The 16,205-nt window shown below is 41.8% G+C and overlaps 1 protein-coding gene across 1 annotated transcript in view; it reads right to left on the reverse strand.

The window, feature by feature from the left end:
* Positions 1–4,527: 4,527 nt before the first annotated feature.
* Positions 4,528–16,205, reverse strand: part of LOC149274871 (ataxin-10-like) — a 37,786-nt gene continuing 26,108 nt past the window's right edge. The window contains exons 10-11 of the mRNA XM_089505157.1: positions 11,872–11,935; positions 4,528–4,709 (exon numbers count right to left, since the gene is read on the reverse strand). Of these exons, the coding sequence (XP_089361283.1) occupies positions 4,528–4,709; positions 11,872–11,935 (246 nt within the window). The remainder of the gene's footprint in view (positions 4,710–11,871; positions 11,936–16,205) is intronic.

A 16,205-nucleotide genomic window follows, 5' to 3' on the forward strand; every position in this document is an offset into this window, starting at 1 on the left:
TCCCAAGGTACTGAAAAGCTACCATTCATAAAATGGATCGCGGGGGTCGGAGGGAGTCAGCGAGAGTTCAGGGGGCCGCAGGCTTCAGTGTATAGGAAGAGAATGACGCTCTATGGCAGCAGGCACCTGTTAGATGCTACTCACAATGGCTCAAGCGGCGAGTGCGATCCTGCCGACGGGAGAGGACTAACAACGCAAACAAAAGCTTGTTTAGGACTGATTATGAGAAGCAGCCATGCAGAGTGACTTGGTTAACCCTTTCTGCCAGGCTTAGAACCTACTGCAGGTTTCGTCTATAGAATTGGGGATTACCCCCTTTTTGCGGACGCAGGTGACAATGTAGTCACCCTGCTGGTGGACGCGCATTTAGTGGCACGGCTGGCGAGGGCACAAATGTTTTGCATGGTCTGTTTAACTCTCTGAACGTCACAGGGGCAGGGGGTAGCTCAGTACCAAACACATCCTTTCAAACATCCTAACAATTAAGGGTATGATTTGAAAATAAAAGGGGCCGTATTTTATTTACGGATTTTCCAAAATTAAGTCTGAATCTGAAACTCGTGAAACCTTCCGAAAAGATAAAAGTTTAAATAACATTAATGGGGTTGAGAAATGAAATCTTGGCCACGGTAGGGGAGTGTTTAGAGGACCACAAAGGGAGGGGCTCAATGATAGCTCCACCCACAGTATAAAGACACCACACGTGACTTCTTCACGAGCTGACACGGAGAAGCTTCTAAATATTACCCTATCGTCTCTTACCCCCCCCCCCCCTTATAAAGGCTGCCTGAACCAATCAGCAACAGTCATCAACTTGATAACAGGGGAGAGATAATTTAATGGGGGAGGAATAATCATGCAGATCCTGAGAACAAAATGTGAAGATGCCTGATCTAATGCATACATAATGCCTATTTTATTACATTGTTACATGTTGTACGTAGAACATTGAAACAGTATTTGGGAAAAATGACAGATAAAAAGAAATTTTGTAGCAAAATCTGTTTTGTATAAATTGTCTCTTTTCTCCATAGTCATGAAATGCATTATTCAGTAACATCAAGTATTTTAAGGCTTGATATCAAGCGTGTATAAGGAATGTAATCAAGATATAGAAAGCATATCTGATAAAGATACTAAGAAATAGAAATTCTGTAAAAATACAAAACATAGAAAAGAAGGGAAAAAAAACCCATGGTGTCTCATGGCAGCTGACCCAAACCTCCTGGAGAAATCATTAACATGATTGATTAATTAGGAATACATTTAAGGGGAGAAGAAAGTAGGGTTCGTGCAACATCATTCATTCACACACACGAAACCTTTTAATTCACAACTTAACTCGATATTATAGACGTTTTAAATACAGCTTTACTAACTACTGGCCGAAAAACATTTTATCACAGTTTTTGTTTCCATTTATGTAATAAAATTCCGTTTACCGCCCTTTCTGGCCATACTTGTAGCAAAGGAGATTTTTATGGCGTGTAAAAAATATATTGTAGAGAATAAAACAGTAACGCAGGCGGCGATTCTGTGAGCTCCGGCGAATGAACGGAAGGGGTACGGAGGCGAGAGGTCCAGTCTTTCCATCAGAACCTTGGACAGCAACAAAGACAACGCACACGTTTCAGCAGATCAGTGTTGGAATTAAGTTTATGTTCAATTATATCACATTCAAGGGCCTTTTTTCCCCATTAAAGACATTTAAGTCCACACCAGGTTCCCGATCATCTTTATCGTGCTTTGTTCTGTTCACTGGACAGAGAGGTCCACCTCCTTTCCGTAGGCTGATGCTGGCTCCATAACCAACGATGTGCTGTAAAGGCGAAACGCGTCGGCACCACATGTTATTCTTCCACCTAACATATCGGCCAGCGTGGGGACATCACAGATCTTGTTTTAAGCCTATCGGTTTCACTTTGAACGGGGGCTTAAAACGTTGTTCGGCCATGTCCTCAGAATTGTTTACTCTTTCCATTCATTGTCCTCATGGGCATAAAAACTTGGGAGTTCTTGTTCCTCCTTACATGGGAAGAGTTAAAAAATATACGTTTTAGATTAAAAAAAAGACCCAGAGATACAGGCTGAGGACGCAATCTCTTGTTTTATTCTGAAGAAGAATTCCGTCCTTGTAAGGTGCAAACCGACTAAACCCTGCTTTCTTCCCGTTTCAATAAGGTCTTTTGCTTCATGGCTGATTGGGGTAACATTAATCCTCCCGCATGTAAAACAAGTCTTAAAGGCTGAAGTTCTATTGGACGTGGACAGGGAAACTGTTGTATTCTGGGGAATTAAACCATCCGGGGAAGTCTAAAGACATTCTCAATACAGTAATCAGCGTGTTTTCACTGTGAAAGAATTTTTTTTTTTTTTTTTAGCTTAGAAAACACTGACCCCCCCCCCCCACCCCATTCTTGCTCTATCCTTTCTATGGCTTAAAAAAAAAACCTCCCCTTATTTCATGGCCTCAATACGCGTGCTTTGGAATATCTTATTGGACGCTACGGAAGCACCGGAATAAAAAAAACACAAAAAACCCCCCAAAAAACACTATGATTTTTTTCATACGCGGATTACGTTTGGATTGTTTTTCTGCCGTGAATTCAGGTGAAATTCTTTGCATTTGTATATGTTAGATCAGGATCTACGGCAGAATACTAATCTTATTGATAATTTAATTCAAGAACGTTCTACGACAATAAATCGGATATAAAAAAAAAATAAAAAAAATAAATATTAATTAAAAAACTTAATATAAAAAAAATAAAAAAACATTTAAAATATAATACTTAACACTTTCCCGTTGATGCATACTTCTTCTAATATATATACTTAAAAAGGTGAATCCAAAAGCCTGATAACTTAACCCTTACATGACTACACTTTTTTTTTTATAAATAAAATATGCATAAATCTCTCCCGGGCCTCCGCAGTTACGCCATGGCATGGGAAAAATCTGAAAATAAAACAAGAATATATATTCAATTATTATTTCGTATTTAAAAATAAAATATTCTGCTTCGAGGTGGAATGCGCTCACGAGAAATTGGCGTACGGGTTGAATTTTTAGAATTTCTCTAAAAGGTTTGAAGTTGAAAATATTTGTTCTGTTCTAATCTGAAAAATCCCCGATGACAACTGTGTACATTTCAAATTCATAAGAAAATAAGTCATTTTTTGTAAAAAAAAATAAATATTGGGCTTAACCTCGTTACATATTCTTTGTGCGGATTCTGTAAACCGGAGAAGCTGAAGGTCGACTCGAGAAACTAGCCGGCTAGGCCATAGGTAGTTTATACAGGGTCCGCACGTATCCCAAAAACTCTAAGACTAAAAGAACGACCGGAACGTTTTTTTTTTTTTTTTTTCCCTCTCTCAACCTTTTCATTCCGCGTCGCTTGGTTTCATTAACAATATAAAAAATGGAGAGCAGAGTACTTCAGCGTCACTTGAATTAATTAACTTGAAATTAGTATTGACGAACGCAGAGGGAACGAGTAGATTTAATCAAAGTGAGAACCAAAAACTTTTGTAGGAAAGAAAAAAAAAATAATAATAAAAAAATGATGAAATAAATAAATAAATACATCTCCCATCCCCCACTAACATTAGGTGCTCTATGCAAAATAATCAAACTCAAAAAGTTTTGGATACATTTTATTTCTATTTTTTGCCGACCCCAGTGGTGTTTTATAATCTTAGAATTTTTAAATCCGGTTGTTTTTAGATTTTTTTTTTGTAGTTTGTGGTAACCTAATACACGAAGTGCCCTGAGGAAACATGTCATGTTTCAGAAAACACACTGTTTACATGACTATAATGTCAAAGCGTGATGAGACCTGCCCCGTACTTTTTAAAATGTATAGAAGAGAGGACAGTACTGGAGGATGAACCCCTTTTATATTATAAATTACTTTAATACGAGCGGACAGGTAAGTGTCAGCTCTACAGCTGCCGGATAACTACAATTCCTATAATCCACCTTCACACCTGTAGGTAAAAACCAAACTTTGAAGATATTCAAGCGGTTTGATTCTCACAAAGAATATGGCCTAGCGGCCCGCAAACATTTTTCAAATTTATAGAAATTCAGTAATTTAAGTAAGTATTAATTTCTAATATTGGGGAATTCACTTATTACTGTAGGAAATAAGAGTTTAATTGGTAGATACATTGGGAGGGCCAACTGTTATTTTCTTTAATAATAATAATAATAATGATGATAACAATAACCCATTAAAAATAGGCTTTCTGAAATATTTAACCCATGCACCCCTGTTTATTTCTACCCCTCATCAAAACAACAGCTGAGATATTGATTTGTACCCTAAATTTTTTTCTTTTTATTGATCATTTTTTTTTTTTAACAGATACAAGTTCAATGAGCTATTATTGTCAGATTTAATAAGAATACAAATATTATTATAAATTTGTGCTTTTTGGCCGATATTGTGGAGTCCGTAGACACGATCTCAGAGGTCGTCCCCACATACGGCCCCCGCAAACCGCGTGCGCGACTTCTCGCTATGATTTCTTGGTGGATTTTAAAACAAGCTTCCCGTCGCGCTCTTGCACATCGAAGCCCATGCTCTTCAGCAGCGAGGTATCGGCGAGCCCTTGGCGTTCCATGGAAGCAATAAGGTCCTGGTTCTTCTCGTTGTTCTCGGTCAGGTTCCTGATGGCGTAGACGGCCCACTGGTTCAGAACTGGGGTCGTGACTTAAGGAAACGGACTCAGAACTCCTCACCCACCCAAAATAAAAATAAACAATTACCTGGAACATCACTGTATTTTAGTGTCTTTAAAGGTTCTGTTCCACTGATTTTAACAATTTTTGGCAGAATGCCCAAACCAGAAAAATCTTTACTCATGGATTCGGTCATCTTTCTTATGGGAATGCTTAACGGTCATGTGACATAAAAGCTGGCAATGATAGGTCGTTGCCATAGAAACAAAAAAATATAAAATAAAATATATATATATATATATGTTAAAATGTTTCTGTTTATGTGATTGAAATAAAGATGGATGGATTCGCAAAATCCACAAGGTTATAAAAACCTTAAATTTGGATATTGTTACGGAAATCACGATGTCTGCGAATATACCATTTTTATTTGTAGGTAGATCTCCCCGCGCTGCTATGGGATCTGGAAGTTTCTATTTACTGGTGTTTTTATAGGTCATATTTTTTTTTTTGAACGTTTGTAAAACGGGAACACGCCGTGTCCTTTCACAGCTCGTTATCCTATAACTCATGGTATAGTCGGTGCGGCCACGTACCCACACGGACACATAAAAGTTCCAACAACCACTGGAAAACCACGACGCTCGTGATCTGTCCCCAGCGCACGACAGAAAACAGAAAGCATGCACCGCCGGTCAATATTTCCATTCCTGATGATCTTAATAAGAACAGAAACACAGCAGTCGGGAACCAAGACATTTCCTGACAAATTAACCGGGATCTCCCAACATTCATATTCCTGGTGTCAGAATAAAAATACGTTTCCAAAACATTGCCCTGTTTTCTCATTTTTACCCCATAATATAAAGTTTTCAGGCAGCTGCATATCAGCCGTTTGTATGATTCTCGCTCTGTTATCTGACCCCCGATCTACTAAACCCCCCGACTCCTTATCATACTGCCTGTGGGGGCAATAGAATGGCTCAGTCTTAGTCACCAAGCTGAACACTTGCAGTTGTGACTTATGGAACCTTCTGATCCAGGATTGACACCTCTTTTAGGGAAGCGCTGGGAACCACAAAGATAATTCCAACGCTAAACCCGCTGGGACCGCACAGGACAGATCCAGTATTGGTGTAAATCCACCAAAAGTCTTGGCTTTTAGGGCACTTCTGCAGCTGTAACCACAACAAACAAAAAAGTTGTAGCTAGCGGGACAAAGTTTTAATATCAGAGAAACTGATCGGGCGAATGCCTCCATATACTCCCTGCAAGGTTTCCTCTTATTTTCTGTCTGTCAATGCCAAAACTTTCTGTCTCCCGGCAGCAGTGGTTCATAAGTGGAACAGCCTCTCAGCAGAAGTGGTAGAGGGTAATATAGTGAGGGTATTAAACATGCATGGGATAGACATACGGCTCCTGAACCTAAGATGAGACCAAGGACTGATTAAGGTTTGAGTCTTTAGAGCAGGAGAAACAGGCGACTAGATGGGGGCCGGATGGGGCCGGTCGGCTGGCAGAACCCATAGATCCAGACTCTGGTAAGAGGTATTACCCGTCTTTTTCAATTCTGGGATTTAGGCACATTATTTATGGCATATTCAATACAGTAGAGACAGAAGACGACCCCCCCCCATGAAAGAATCTACAATCCTTTTCTGCAAAAAGAAAAAATTAATTAAAAAAAACAAACAAAAGAAATACAAAAAAATGGAACCAACCGGGGCAAAGACGAAGTCTCTTTAATTTTCGGTTTGCTTGGAGCAGCTTCATAAATTTGAAAGCATATTGGAAGGACAGAAATCTAAAAATACTTCGCCAAGAGTTCCTTTCCCCTCTAATTACTTTGTGTATCTATTTTGTTATTCTTGGCTAATTCATTTTCATGGACTTTTTAAAACAAGGACTTTATTCTTCGGATTATCCTTCTTCTCTACATGGCAGATAGCAGAGAAGCGGCTAAAAGGGGCAATTGTCCCAGGGGGCTTCTCTCATCTATTAAAATACTTTTAGTGGTAATTCCAAGTCTAAACACCAGGGGGTCAATGAGGTTGCTCGACTGCACTTCCACCGTGACTGGGTTTTTCCTGTGCTCCTTCCAACAAAGGAAGGGATTCTTTACAGTGAGAGCAAGAAAGGTACGGAATCCACTGCCAAGGGAGGTGGTTATCATGAGATGCCTTCAAAAGGGGTCTGGATATTTTTTTTTTAGAAAGGCGTGACATACAGGGCTATAAATAGAATATTTTAGAAGCTTCTTCATCCAAAGAGAAATCCAATCGCCTTTTAGAGTCAAGAAGGAATTTTTCCCTCTGATGGCAGAATTCGAAGTATCTTAATTAGGGGTTTTCAGCTTAATTAGGGGGTTTTTTTTGGCCTTCTTTTGGATCAAGAGTAGGAAGGTTGGGTGGAAGGGCTGAACTTGATGGACTTAGTAAATAAGGTTGAAAAAAGACCATCAAGTTCTGCCCTTCTACCCAACCCTATTCTTGATCCAAAAGAAGGCAAAAAACCCTAATTAAGCTACTTTGTAACTATATGCGAATGCTTTTGGTGAATGGTAGTTTTGGGCCACTTTTTAGTGCTACGTCGCTGCCCAGGTTTCCAGGGTTAAAAGAAATTTGTAGAACAAATTGCCTAATTTTACTATTTACTAAGTCGTATAGTTTTATACTAGAACTATTCGCCCATCTTGTTTGCCCAACGGAGTGAGTGACTACTCTTGTTCTAGCCATGTATTTATCATTTTATACATAGAGGTAAAAGACGTTTACAAGAAGGAATGAAAGAAACTATTGCAAAGTCGATGGAGATAAGAAAAACACACAAAAAAAGTGGTGTTTTTTTGTTTTTGAGTGTATTTATAACGGGAAACAGATACATTGTTACTATGTGAATAATAAATGGGGATTGTACTAAGAATACATTTTTAAAATATACGTAAAAAATTTCACTTGGAGAAAGATAAGATTTGGCTTGGTTTTCGGAAGACGTTTGCCAAAAAACGTAACCAGGCAGGCGAGAGTTAAAATGCTTTGAGACCGAATGAAGTGAAAAAAAAAAAAAAGATGTTTTCATGAACAGAGAAAGAAAAGCTCTCGATGGAAAAGAGTGTGAAGAGCGGCAGAAAGCGGGGAGACTCGGAGTCGTCGGCGGAGGGGGGAATGAATCGGTTTCTAGGTTAAAGATCTCGTTGGGAAGGAATAAATAACGGCTCTCAAGCCGCGGCGGCTCAATTCACACAGCCCTGTCAATGAGCCGCGATTGTGCGAGCGCACCAAGGAAAAAACCCTTCTTTTGTAGCAGACACTCGACGATGCATTCGAGACGAGTCATAAGTTACACGGATCCCCGTCCTCCAGGACTCGAGTTACTGAAAGTTGTATAAAAAGTAGATTATGGCGAGTTTATCCGACTCCGGATCACATTCAGCGCCGGCCCTTCACCGCACAAAGACGTCAATAGGCTTTGTTTTGATGGCTTGGACATTATCTGCTCCCATGGAATAAAAGCCCAAGGAAGAATGTCTAAGAAGGGATCCGTGACGATGAAGTTATTCGCCGTCTCTCTGACAAAGGGGCTGAAAATATACGCAGCCACGAGGGAGATGCGACCCAGTACCACTATAACGGAGCACTCTATGAATATACCCCTCATCTGACTCCGCTGGGGGCAGCTAGAGGAATGCTGTCAAACACCACACTGAGCTGATGCTTTATGGCGATGCTAACGAAGTCCGTTCCTCTACAGACCTTCATGAGTCAAAGAGTCCCTCTGGGTGATTAAGACTGAGCCATTCTATTGTCCCCCACAGGCAGTATAAGGAGTCGGGGGGTTTAGTAGATCGGGGGTCAGCTAACAGAGCGAGAATCATACAAACGGCTGATATGCAGCTGCCTGAAAACTTTATATTATGGGGGCAAAAACTGCAACTTAGTAAAAAAACCAAAAAAAAACAAACAAAAAAAATAGTGCAGGAGTTTAATATATTTTAAACTAGGAATAAGAAAATTATGGGATATAAATCATATTAAATTTAAAAAAAGGAACATTGGCCCCTGGGAAGATGCTCAGGAAGATGTTTGTGACGCTATCCTCGCTCCTTGAATGCGTGATGGATGTGAACCAAGAAATATCTCGTTCCCTGCCTACAAAAAAATGGTATTAATTCCCACATCAGTTCAAAGGGTTAGGGTTAAAAATGATTGTCTCATACGGTATTTTACAGGCACATTCTGTCCTGGAAGGCACAAGGGGCTCCCGCGCTTCCATTCTCTGGTTTTGACATTTTTAAGGATGAAAATGAGGCTTAATGAATACTTAACCAGATCTGAAAACTGGGGACGTTTAGCGCAGTTTGTGGTTGGGTGCAAGAGTCGATCGGTGGCCTCATGCAGCCTCTCGTGAATTGGAGACCACATCATAAACATACCAGGCATAATTCCGCCCCGGCTCTTCTTTCCCCTCTGTGGCTGAGGCAGAGCGTGCTGTGTAACAACGCATTCGTAAGGGGTTCCTTCCAGCTCCACATTCTACTCAAACAGGTGTCCCGCGCCCGGGTGCCATAACAGTCCGTTATTAAAGGGACTAAGTCTAAGTCAGCGGTTCAGAGATATTTACTTTCAGAGGTAACCTCGGGGAAGCTGAGACCGGTGGCAGCCTGTGGCAGAGCCAGCATTACGTGATCGATTTCCTGTCCTAAAGTTCTCTCCCGTCTCCTCTCCCCACCCTTAAAAAGATTGCCACAATCAGCAACATAATAAGGGACAGAACACTTGGTGGATAAAATCTCATTTTGCCCCAACTCCTTTTATCCACAGACCTGGAGGCCACCATTGTTGCCATTTTGGGCGATTTTCCCGGATCAAACCCCACACTGAGCTGGTTCTTTATGGCAATGCTAATGAAGTCCGTTCCTCCATAGATGTTCATTAGTCAGAGTCCTGTTGGGTGATTGAGACTGAGCCATTCTATTGTTCCCCACAGGCAGTACGATAAGGAGTCGGGGGGTTTAGTAGATCGGGGGTCAGATAACAGAGCGAGAATCATACAAATGGCTGATATGCAGCTGTCTGAAAACTTTATATTATGGGGCAAAAACTAGTTTAAAAAAAGAAAACAGCGCAATATTTTTGAAAAAAATTTCTTAAACTGCCATTAGCAACAACCACGGAAATTCAGTGACAGCTTTCTGTGTCTTTTATCCAATAAAAAAACAACTGTTTATCAAAACTCATAATTAAACCTGAGCTAAAAAACCACGAATTGGCTTAAATTTTACAATCCTCTGCAATGAAGGGGTTAATAATAAGCAGAGCAGATGTGAAATGCTTTCCTTTTGCGGACGATGTCTCCCTATAGTTGTTTTGTCAGTGTGGTGACAGACGCCGTATACATACCATCGGGGCATCGGGATCGCTCTGATGTGGTGCACCATTCCGCTGTCCTGCGGCGGGCGGACCACCCATCGTCGTATAGCAGGATAATCCCTGCGTGGGCACAGGCAGCATAGGCTTCTATATGCTGAAGGGGGACGCCGCTGCCCAGGGATCTTTCCACAGCCAAGAACTTGTGAACCCAACCGCAAGAAGCGGAACGGTCCGGACACCTGCACATAACTCGGCGCCTCTGACGCCTCCTGTTGGTGGATCCGTGCTTCTGATCAAAGTACTTTGTATTCTGATAAATTGTTTGTACCGAATGACACACTGAGCGTCCATAAAGAGGAACGCTTTTGTTATAGGGGTGTGGTTAGGGGTGTGGCTGGGGTGGGGTGTTTGTGTAATGGGGCGGGGCATTAAGAAGAAGAATAATGGGGTTTATTTCCCCCGTTTAATGTATAAAGCCGTTCCCTGCTGTTTCTATACACATTATCGGGGCTTTTAGGGCTGTAGAACCCTGCGATCCCCTCATACCCAGCAAACATCAGGGGAGGTGGGGGCCATAGAGGGACTGGTCAAACTAAACAGTGACACTCGGGAGGCATGCAATCATACGGATGCCAGGCCATAACATATACAATTCTATACACACACTTCATACATGTTCCAGGTGCCAAACTTTAAGGAAGGAGAAGCAATTTACACTCAACAAGGAAGTGCTCAAGACAGAACGTGCACCATATATATGCTTCCCCCTGGCTGCCGAAAACCTTATGGGCTGGCAGCTTCCATTTTAAATAAAGTTTGTTTGCTTTCATCCTGTAAATTGTGTGATTTACTAATTTTTATTTATGAAAGAAAAAAGGGGGAGGAAAAGAAAAGTACAATATCGTGCCTCTTCTTGGCTTTTTTTTTTTTCTTTTCAAAACGAACATTTTCTGCTTTGGTTTGCAATCTTAAATCCAAAAAAATAAAAGGGATTAAAAAAATAAAAAAAATCTGAAAAAAATAAATAAAAATTAAATAAAATCCTCAGATGGTCTTTCCTGGCATTCGACGAAAACAAAATGCCATTGTTGTCGACCAGAGCAACTGGATTTGGGTTTAGTCTTTAGCCAGAGGTTTCCGAAGCCACAATTATACGGGGGGCTGCCAGAACGGCAGAAGTATTTTGAAGCTACCTCTTTGAGGACTTTTAGGCATCTGACAAAAGAGGGGGAACCGAGAAAGAGCCTCTGAAGGCGCTCGCCTTTCCACCATTTATATTTTTATCCGTTATCTAAACAAATGACTTGGTGATTGCGTCCGCAGAGACCGCCGGGGATGTAGGTGCCAAAACCAAAGCAGGTTTTTGTTGTGCCGAAAAAGCCGAGTACCGACTCCTCGCTGATCATCTTAACAGAGAGAAACGTTAACGCGGGCCTTTCGAGTCCTGCCTCGTGTTTGAAGACATATTATACAATTCCAAACCCAGAACCTGCAGGCAGATCGGCCCCAACCGGCCCCCGTCTAGTCGCCCGTTTCTCCTGCTGTAAAGACTCAAACCTTAATCAGTCGTTGGTCTCGTCTTAGATTCAGGAGCCGTATGTCTACCCCATGCATGTTTAATACCCTCACTGCATTACCCTCTACCACTTCCGCTGGGAGGCTGCTCCACTTAGCTCTACCCTCTAAGCCCCTGACCCTCTAGTTTGAGATTATGAGGCAGACGTGAGAGATGAGAGAGAGGATAGAATTTACCCAGATCTTTGGTTCTTGATACTCGGGTACATCTCCCCGGGGTTTCCTAAGAAAGGATACAGGGGTTGTTATCATCGATGCTGCAGTTGTCTAGGATGAGGGGGATCCCATCCAGCCGGTGGACCTAGAACAGAAGAAAAGCATAACATTAAAAATGCAGAGAACAAGGTGAAAAAGAGACTACCGAGGACACAAACATTCTCATGCAAAACGCAGGGAAAGGAGCCCTGAAAATGTTTTGCGAGTCGCCAGAATTGCTCCGGAAAATCTTTCAGTAACGCAGCTGAGAAATATATTCACAGGAGAAAACTCACCACATGCCTCCCAACTATCCCGCTTTGCACAGGACAGTCCTGATTACGTTACTCTATCTCGCTGAGATCTACCTCTTTCCCGCTTTTCACGACAGAGGTAGCGCTCTGCAGGATTTGGGACCCCAACAATAGTGCGCATGTGCGGTAACGCTGCCAGTTTGAGTGACACGCTACAAACGGACTACTTCCAAGTTCTCCCGGTGGGCTAGGTTCTCACTGAGATGGTGGGAGATAAGTGGAACAGCCACCCAGCAGAGGTGGTAGAAGGTAATACAGTGAGGGGATTAAACATGCATGGGATAGACGTACGGCTCCTGAATCTAAGACGAGACCAACGACTGATTAAGGTTTGAGTCTTTACAGCAGGAGAAACGGGCAGACTAGACGGGGGCCGAATGGGGCCAATCTGCCAAAAAAACGGCTTTTGAATTGATATTCCCACAGCCTAAACCCCAGCAGAAACATATTGTTTAAAAAACAAATAGCTTCCAGCGAGCGACGTATATGAGAGAAACGCGTCGGTCGCCTGCCTGGTACTTAAAGGGTTAATTACAGTCCCGGAAACGAGGAACTTAAAATACTTATTAGATGAAATCATTCGCTGCGTTAGGCTCTCGGGCAAATGCCTGCGCGTTAAGGGGCGGATCTCTACATCAAGCGTCAATCCATCTGATATTACTTCCTATTGGTCAAAAAAAAAATAAAACTAATTGAATACAAAAAAAAAAAAATAATAATTTTTTTTTTAAAAATTCCCCTTAGCGGGTATTCGCGGTGCGGTTTGAAACGATTAAATGTCATTGTATCAGTTAGATAAATAACAAGAGAATTGTTTCCAAGTCCCTTCCATAGCGACGGGGTTTCTTCAAGTTCTTAAATCATCTTAGGCACGGCAAACGTTTACTTTTAGAAAGCAGGGAAGTGGTTTCTGAAGTGCTGTCCAAATATCGAAATGAAAGATTGCCATCCTACCAAAAATGTGAAGTGGCGGAATAAATGTATTAATAAGCAAACTACGCCCTGAGTCCCGTCGCTAACAACCTCGGCCCTTACAGAAACTCTGAAGTGCTACACGTATTTTCAATTAGCTCATGGTTTGCGCGCGGCTATAATTGGACGCTTTCAGTTTGAAGACTTTGAAAATTGTGCAAAGGAACACACCCTGCGCGATAATCTAAATATTGGCTCACCTTAGGGTCAAACTTGTAAAAAAAATAAAATATATATAAATAATTTATTTATTTCTTTTTAAAATCTTGTTATTCTGCTGTCCTCTCACAGAGAGAAGGAATGAGAAGGTTCCATACAAGTCGTATCTCCAAGGTGTCCTTCTATAAGATGTTCGGTTACTCCATAGGAGCTGGATCAATTTGTCCCTCTTTCCTACCCGGTACAGATCAGTCCCACAAGCTCGGAACAGCTGGTATATAACAAAAATGGAAATGGCCCCGCCCCCGAGGAACAGGTTTAAGGAAAAAATGAACCAAAGCGGTATCTTCTAAGTTATTGTAGTTGGTTAAATAATCTGTTAATTTCTATATCAAAAATAGAAGGTATGATAACAATGAACAGGGGGATGTTGATATGTCTGGCTTGGGGGAGAGGAGAAAGAGAGAGGGGGGGGTGGGAGAGAGACAATAAATTACTTAAAGAGACATAGGACAGGAGGGAAACTTATTTTAAAGAAGGAGAATCGTTACAAGAAGAAGCCATAATCTAAAAGTAGGGTGTTAGAGGCTTTGATGGAATGGAAGGAAGTTCTACTTTTCAGAGAGAGTGCAACTGCAAGCAGAGGGATGTCCACAATGGCCCCCAAGGGCCATAACCCTACCATAGATCATCATTTGGAGATTTGTCTAATATGTATTAACTAACCAGAGTTACGCTCAAAAGCCCTGTTTATTAATAACAATAAAAAGTGTTCAGAATTGTTGGCAAATTCTCTCTTTTTTCTTAAAAAAAAATAAATCCATCATAAATGAGTGAAATCATGGATTTTATGCTTTGGGGGAACACAGAAAAGAATAAGGTTGCACAGCGACCTGGGCAGACCGGTCTATCAGAGAGGCATGCAAAAACCACTTAGGTTAAAATTCTCCACTTGAGGTTTAAGTAAATCACTAAGCCCTGCTAATGAAAGCTAAAATCCCTCGCATTGCATCACACGGCAGATCCTCCGTGCTGCGCTCTCCCCCAGTTGGCCAATCACAATAACTACAAGCAAAAAACAAAGCATTACACAGAAAATGTGGTGATTCAGATATTTTTTGCAATGCTGTCGGCGATCCAGGCCTTTAGAGTTTCTGACGCGTTTGACGGCCATATTTACTATATATATATATATATTATACAGGGGCTGGCTCGCCAATTTCATTACGTTATACAGGCCATCGTACCGATTCAACTATACATTATACAGGGGGCCGGCTCACTGATTCAACTATACATTATACAGGGGCCGGCTCAATAATTAAACTATACATTATACAGGGGCCGGCTCACTGATTCAACTATACATTATACAGGTCCCGGCTAAATAATTAAACTATACATTATACAGGGGCCGGCTCGCTGATTTAACTATACATTATACAGGGCATCTCACTGATTAAACTATACATTATACAGGGGCGGCCCGCTAATTTAAGTATACATTAGACAGGGCCAGCTCTCTGATATAACTATACATTATACAGGGGGCCGGCTCACCGATTTAACTATTTAAACATTATACTGGAAATGACAGCCGGTTATGCTCGCAGAAATTAAAGCTCTACGGTTTCCGTTTTGTGCCTTAGCGATACTTACTTACCATCTCGCAACAATGTCATTTACAAGTAAAAAAAAGTATTTTTTTTATTATCATTTTACTTATCGTCCCCCGCACCCTGCAGATTTAATCATTGCTGGATAAAGCGCACCCTTTGGAAATCCGACGTATAGATCCTGCCAAGGACAACAATCTACCGATCAAACAGAATAAATCTATATATATTTTTTTTTTTTTTTGTTACTGTGCCGGGGGGGGGGGGTGTTTGGTGATCACACACTCGTTACCGCAGCCAAACGCGCCGGGGGGCTGTACAGACTTGCTTGGCAGGGCGATCGTGCATACGCAGCACGGTCCTCCTCGCACAGGCAATAGGCACGAAAGACATTCTGTTACGTGCTGACCCTCACAGATCGGGCTCCAATTAGATCATTTATCATTTATTTAGAAATATTCTGACGTTCCGCTCCACCCTGAAATACCTTCGGAGGAACTGAATTATGATTGATGATTTAGATGACTGCGTACCGAGGAATTCCGGCTTTTAAAGAAGGTTGGTGATTGCCTCATTCTGGAGCTGGGGGGGGACTTTATTTGAGGTCAGGGGGGGGATATCAGAGGTATTGGCACCACGGGGATGTTTAACTGCAAGTGATATGAAGGGCAGACATCCATTTAGCCGGAGGGTGTATTTAACGTGGCTGCCGGAGCGCCATACTCCTCACGTTCTCCGCGGGTTAGCCCTGTAAGGGTTAAAAATAAAAAAAAAACCTGCCCCACGCGTTTTAAAGAGCCGACCGCGGGAAGCTTCTCCTGCAGGAAAGGATAAGCCGACCCTGTAGAAAAAAAAAATACTTCCTGAATTTGAGGAGTATTAAATCTTTTGTCGACATTTAGAGATAAAAATCTGCGATCTGAAATAAATGTCTTTCTCCGGTGATTTAGAAAGGTGAGCCGTGACATATTTTGTCTCCAGATAACGTGTAACTGATGGTGTGTGCAAGCCGTGACACTAGACTCTCACAATCCCCTGCGGACACACGCACCGCACCGTCTTATCAACTCGCCTTTCAATTACCGCCGGTGCCTTCCACGTACGGACCGAAATACACGCGTTAGGAGACATTAAACGCCCCAGCATACGTGACGCAGGATCCAAAAGAACTGTCTGCGCAATTTGATATTTTATTTCTATTTGTGTGTTTTGCGGATGACCACGACTCCCATGACTGATAGCCACACAACCCTGCTTCCCAGCTCGCGAAGCAGACCAGGTCCCGCAAGCGGCCCCAGAAAAGCTAATAGAGGCA

This window comes from Sceloporus occidentalis, unplaced genomic scaffold (genome assembly GCF_023333645.1).
Source record: "Sceloporus occidentalis isolate IW3139 unplaced genomic scaffold, rSceOcc1.0.p SCAF_313, whole genome shotgun sequence".
Taxonomy (NCBI): domain Eukaryota; kingdom Metazoa; phylum Chordata; class Lepidosauria; order Squamata; family Phrynosomatidae; genus Sceloporus; species Sceloporus occidentalis.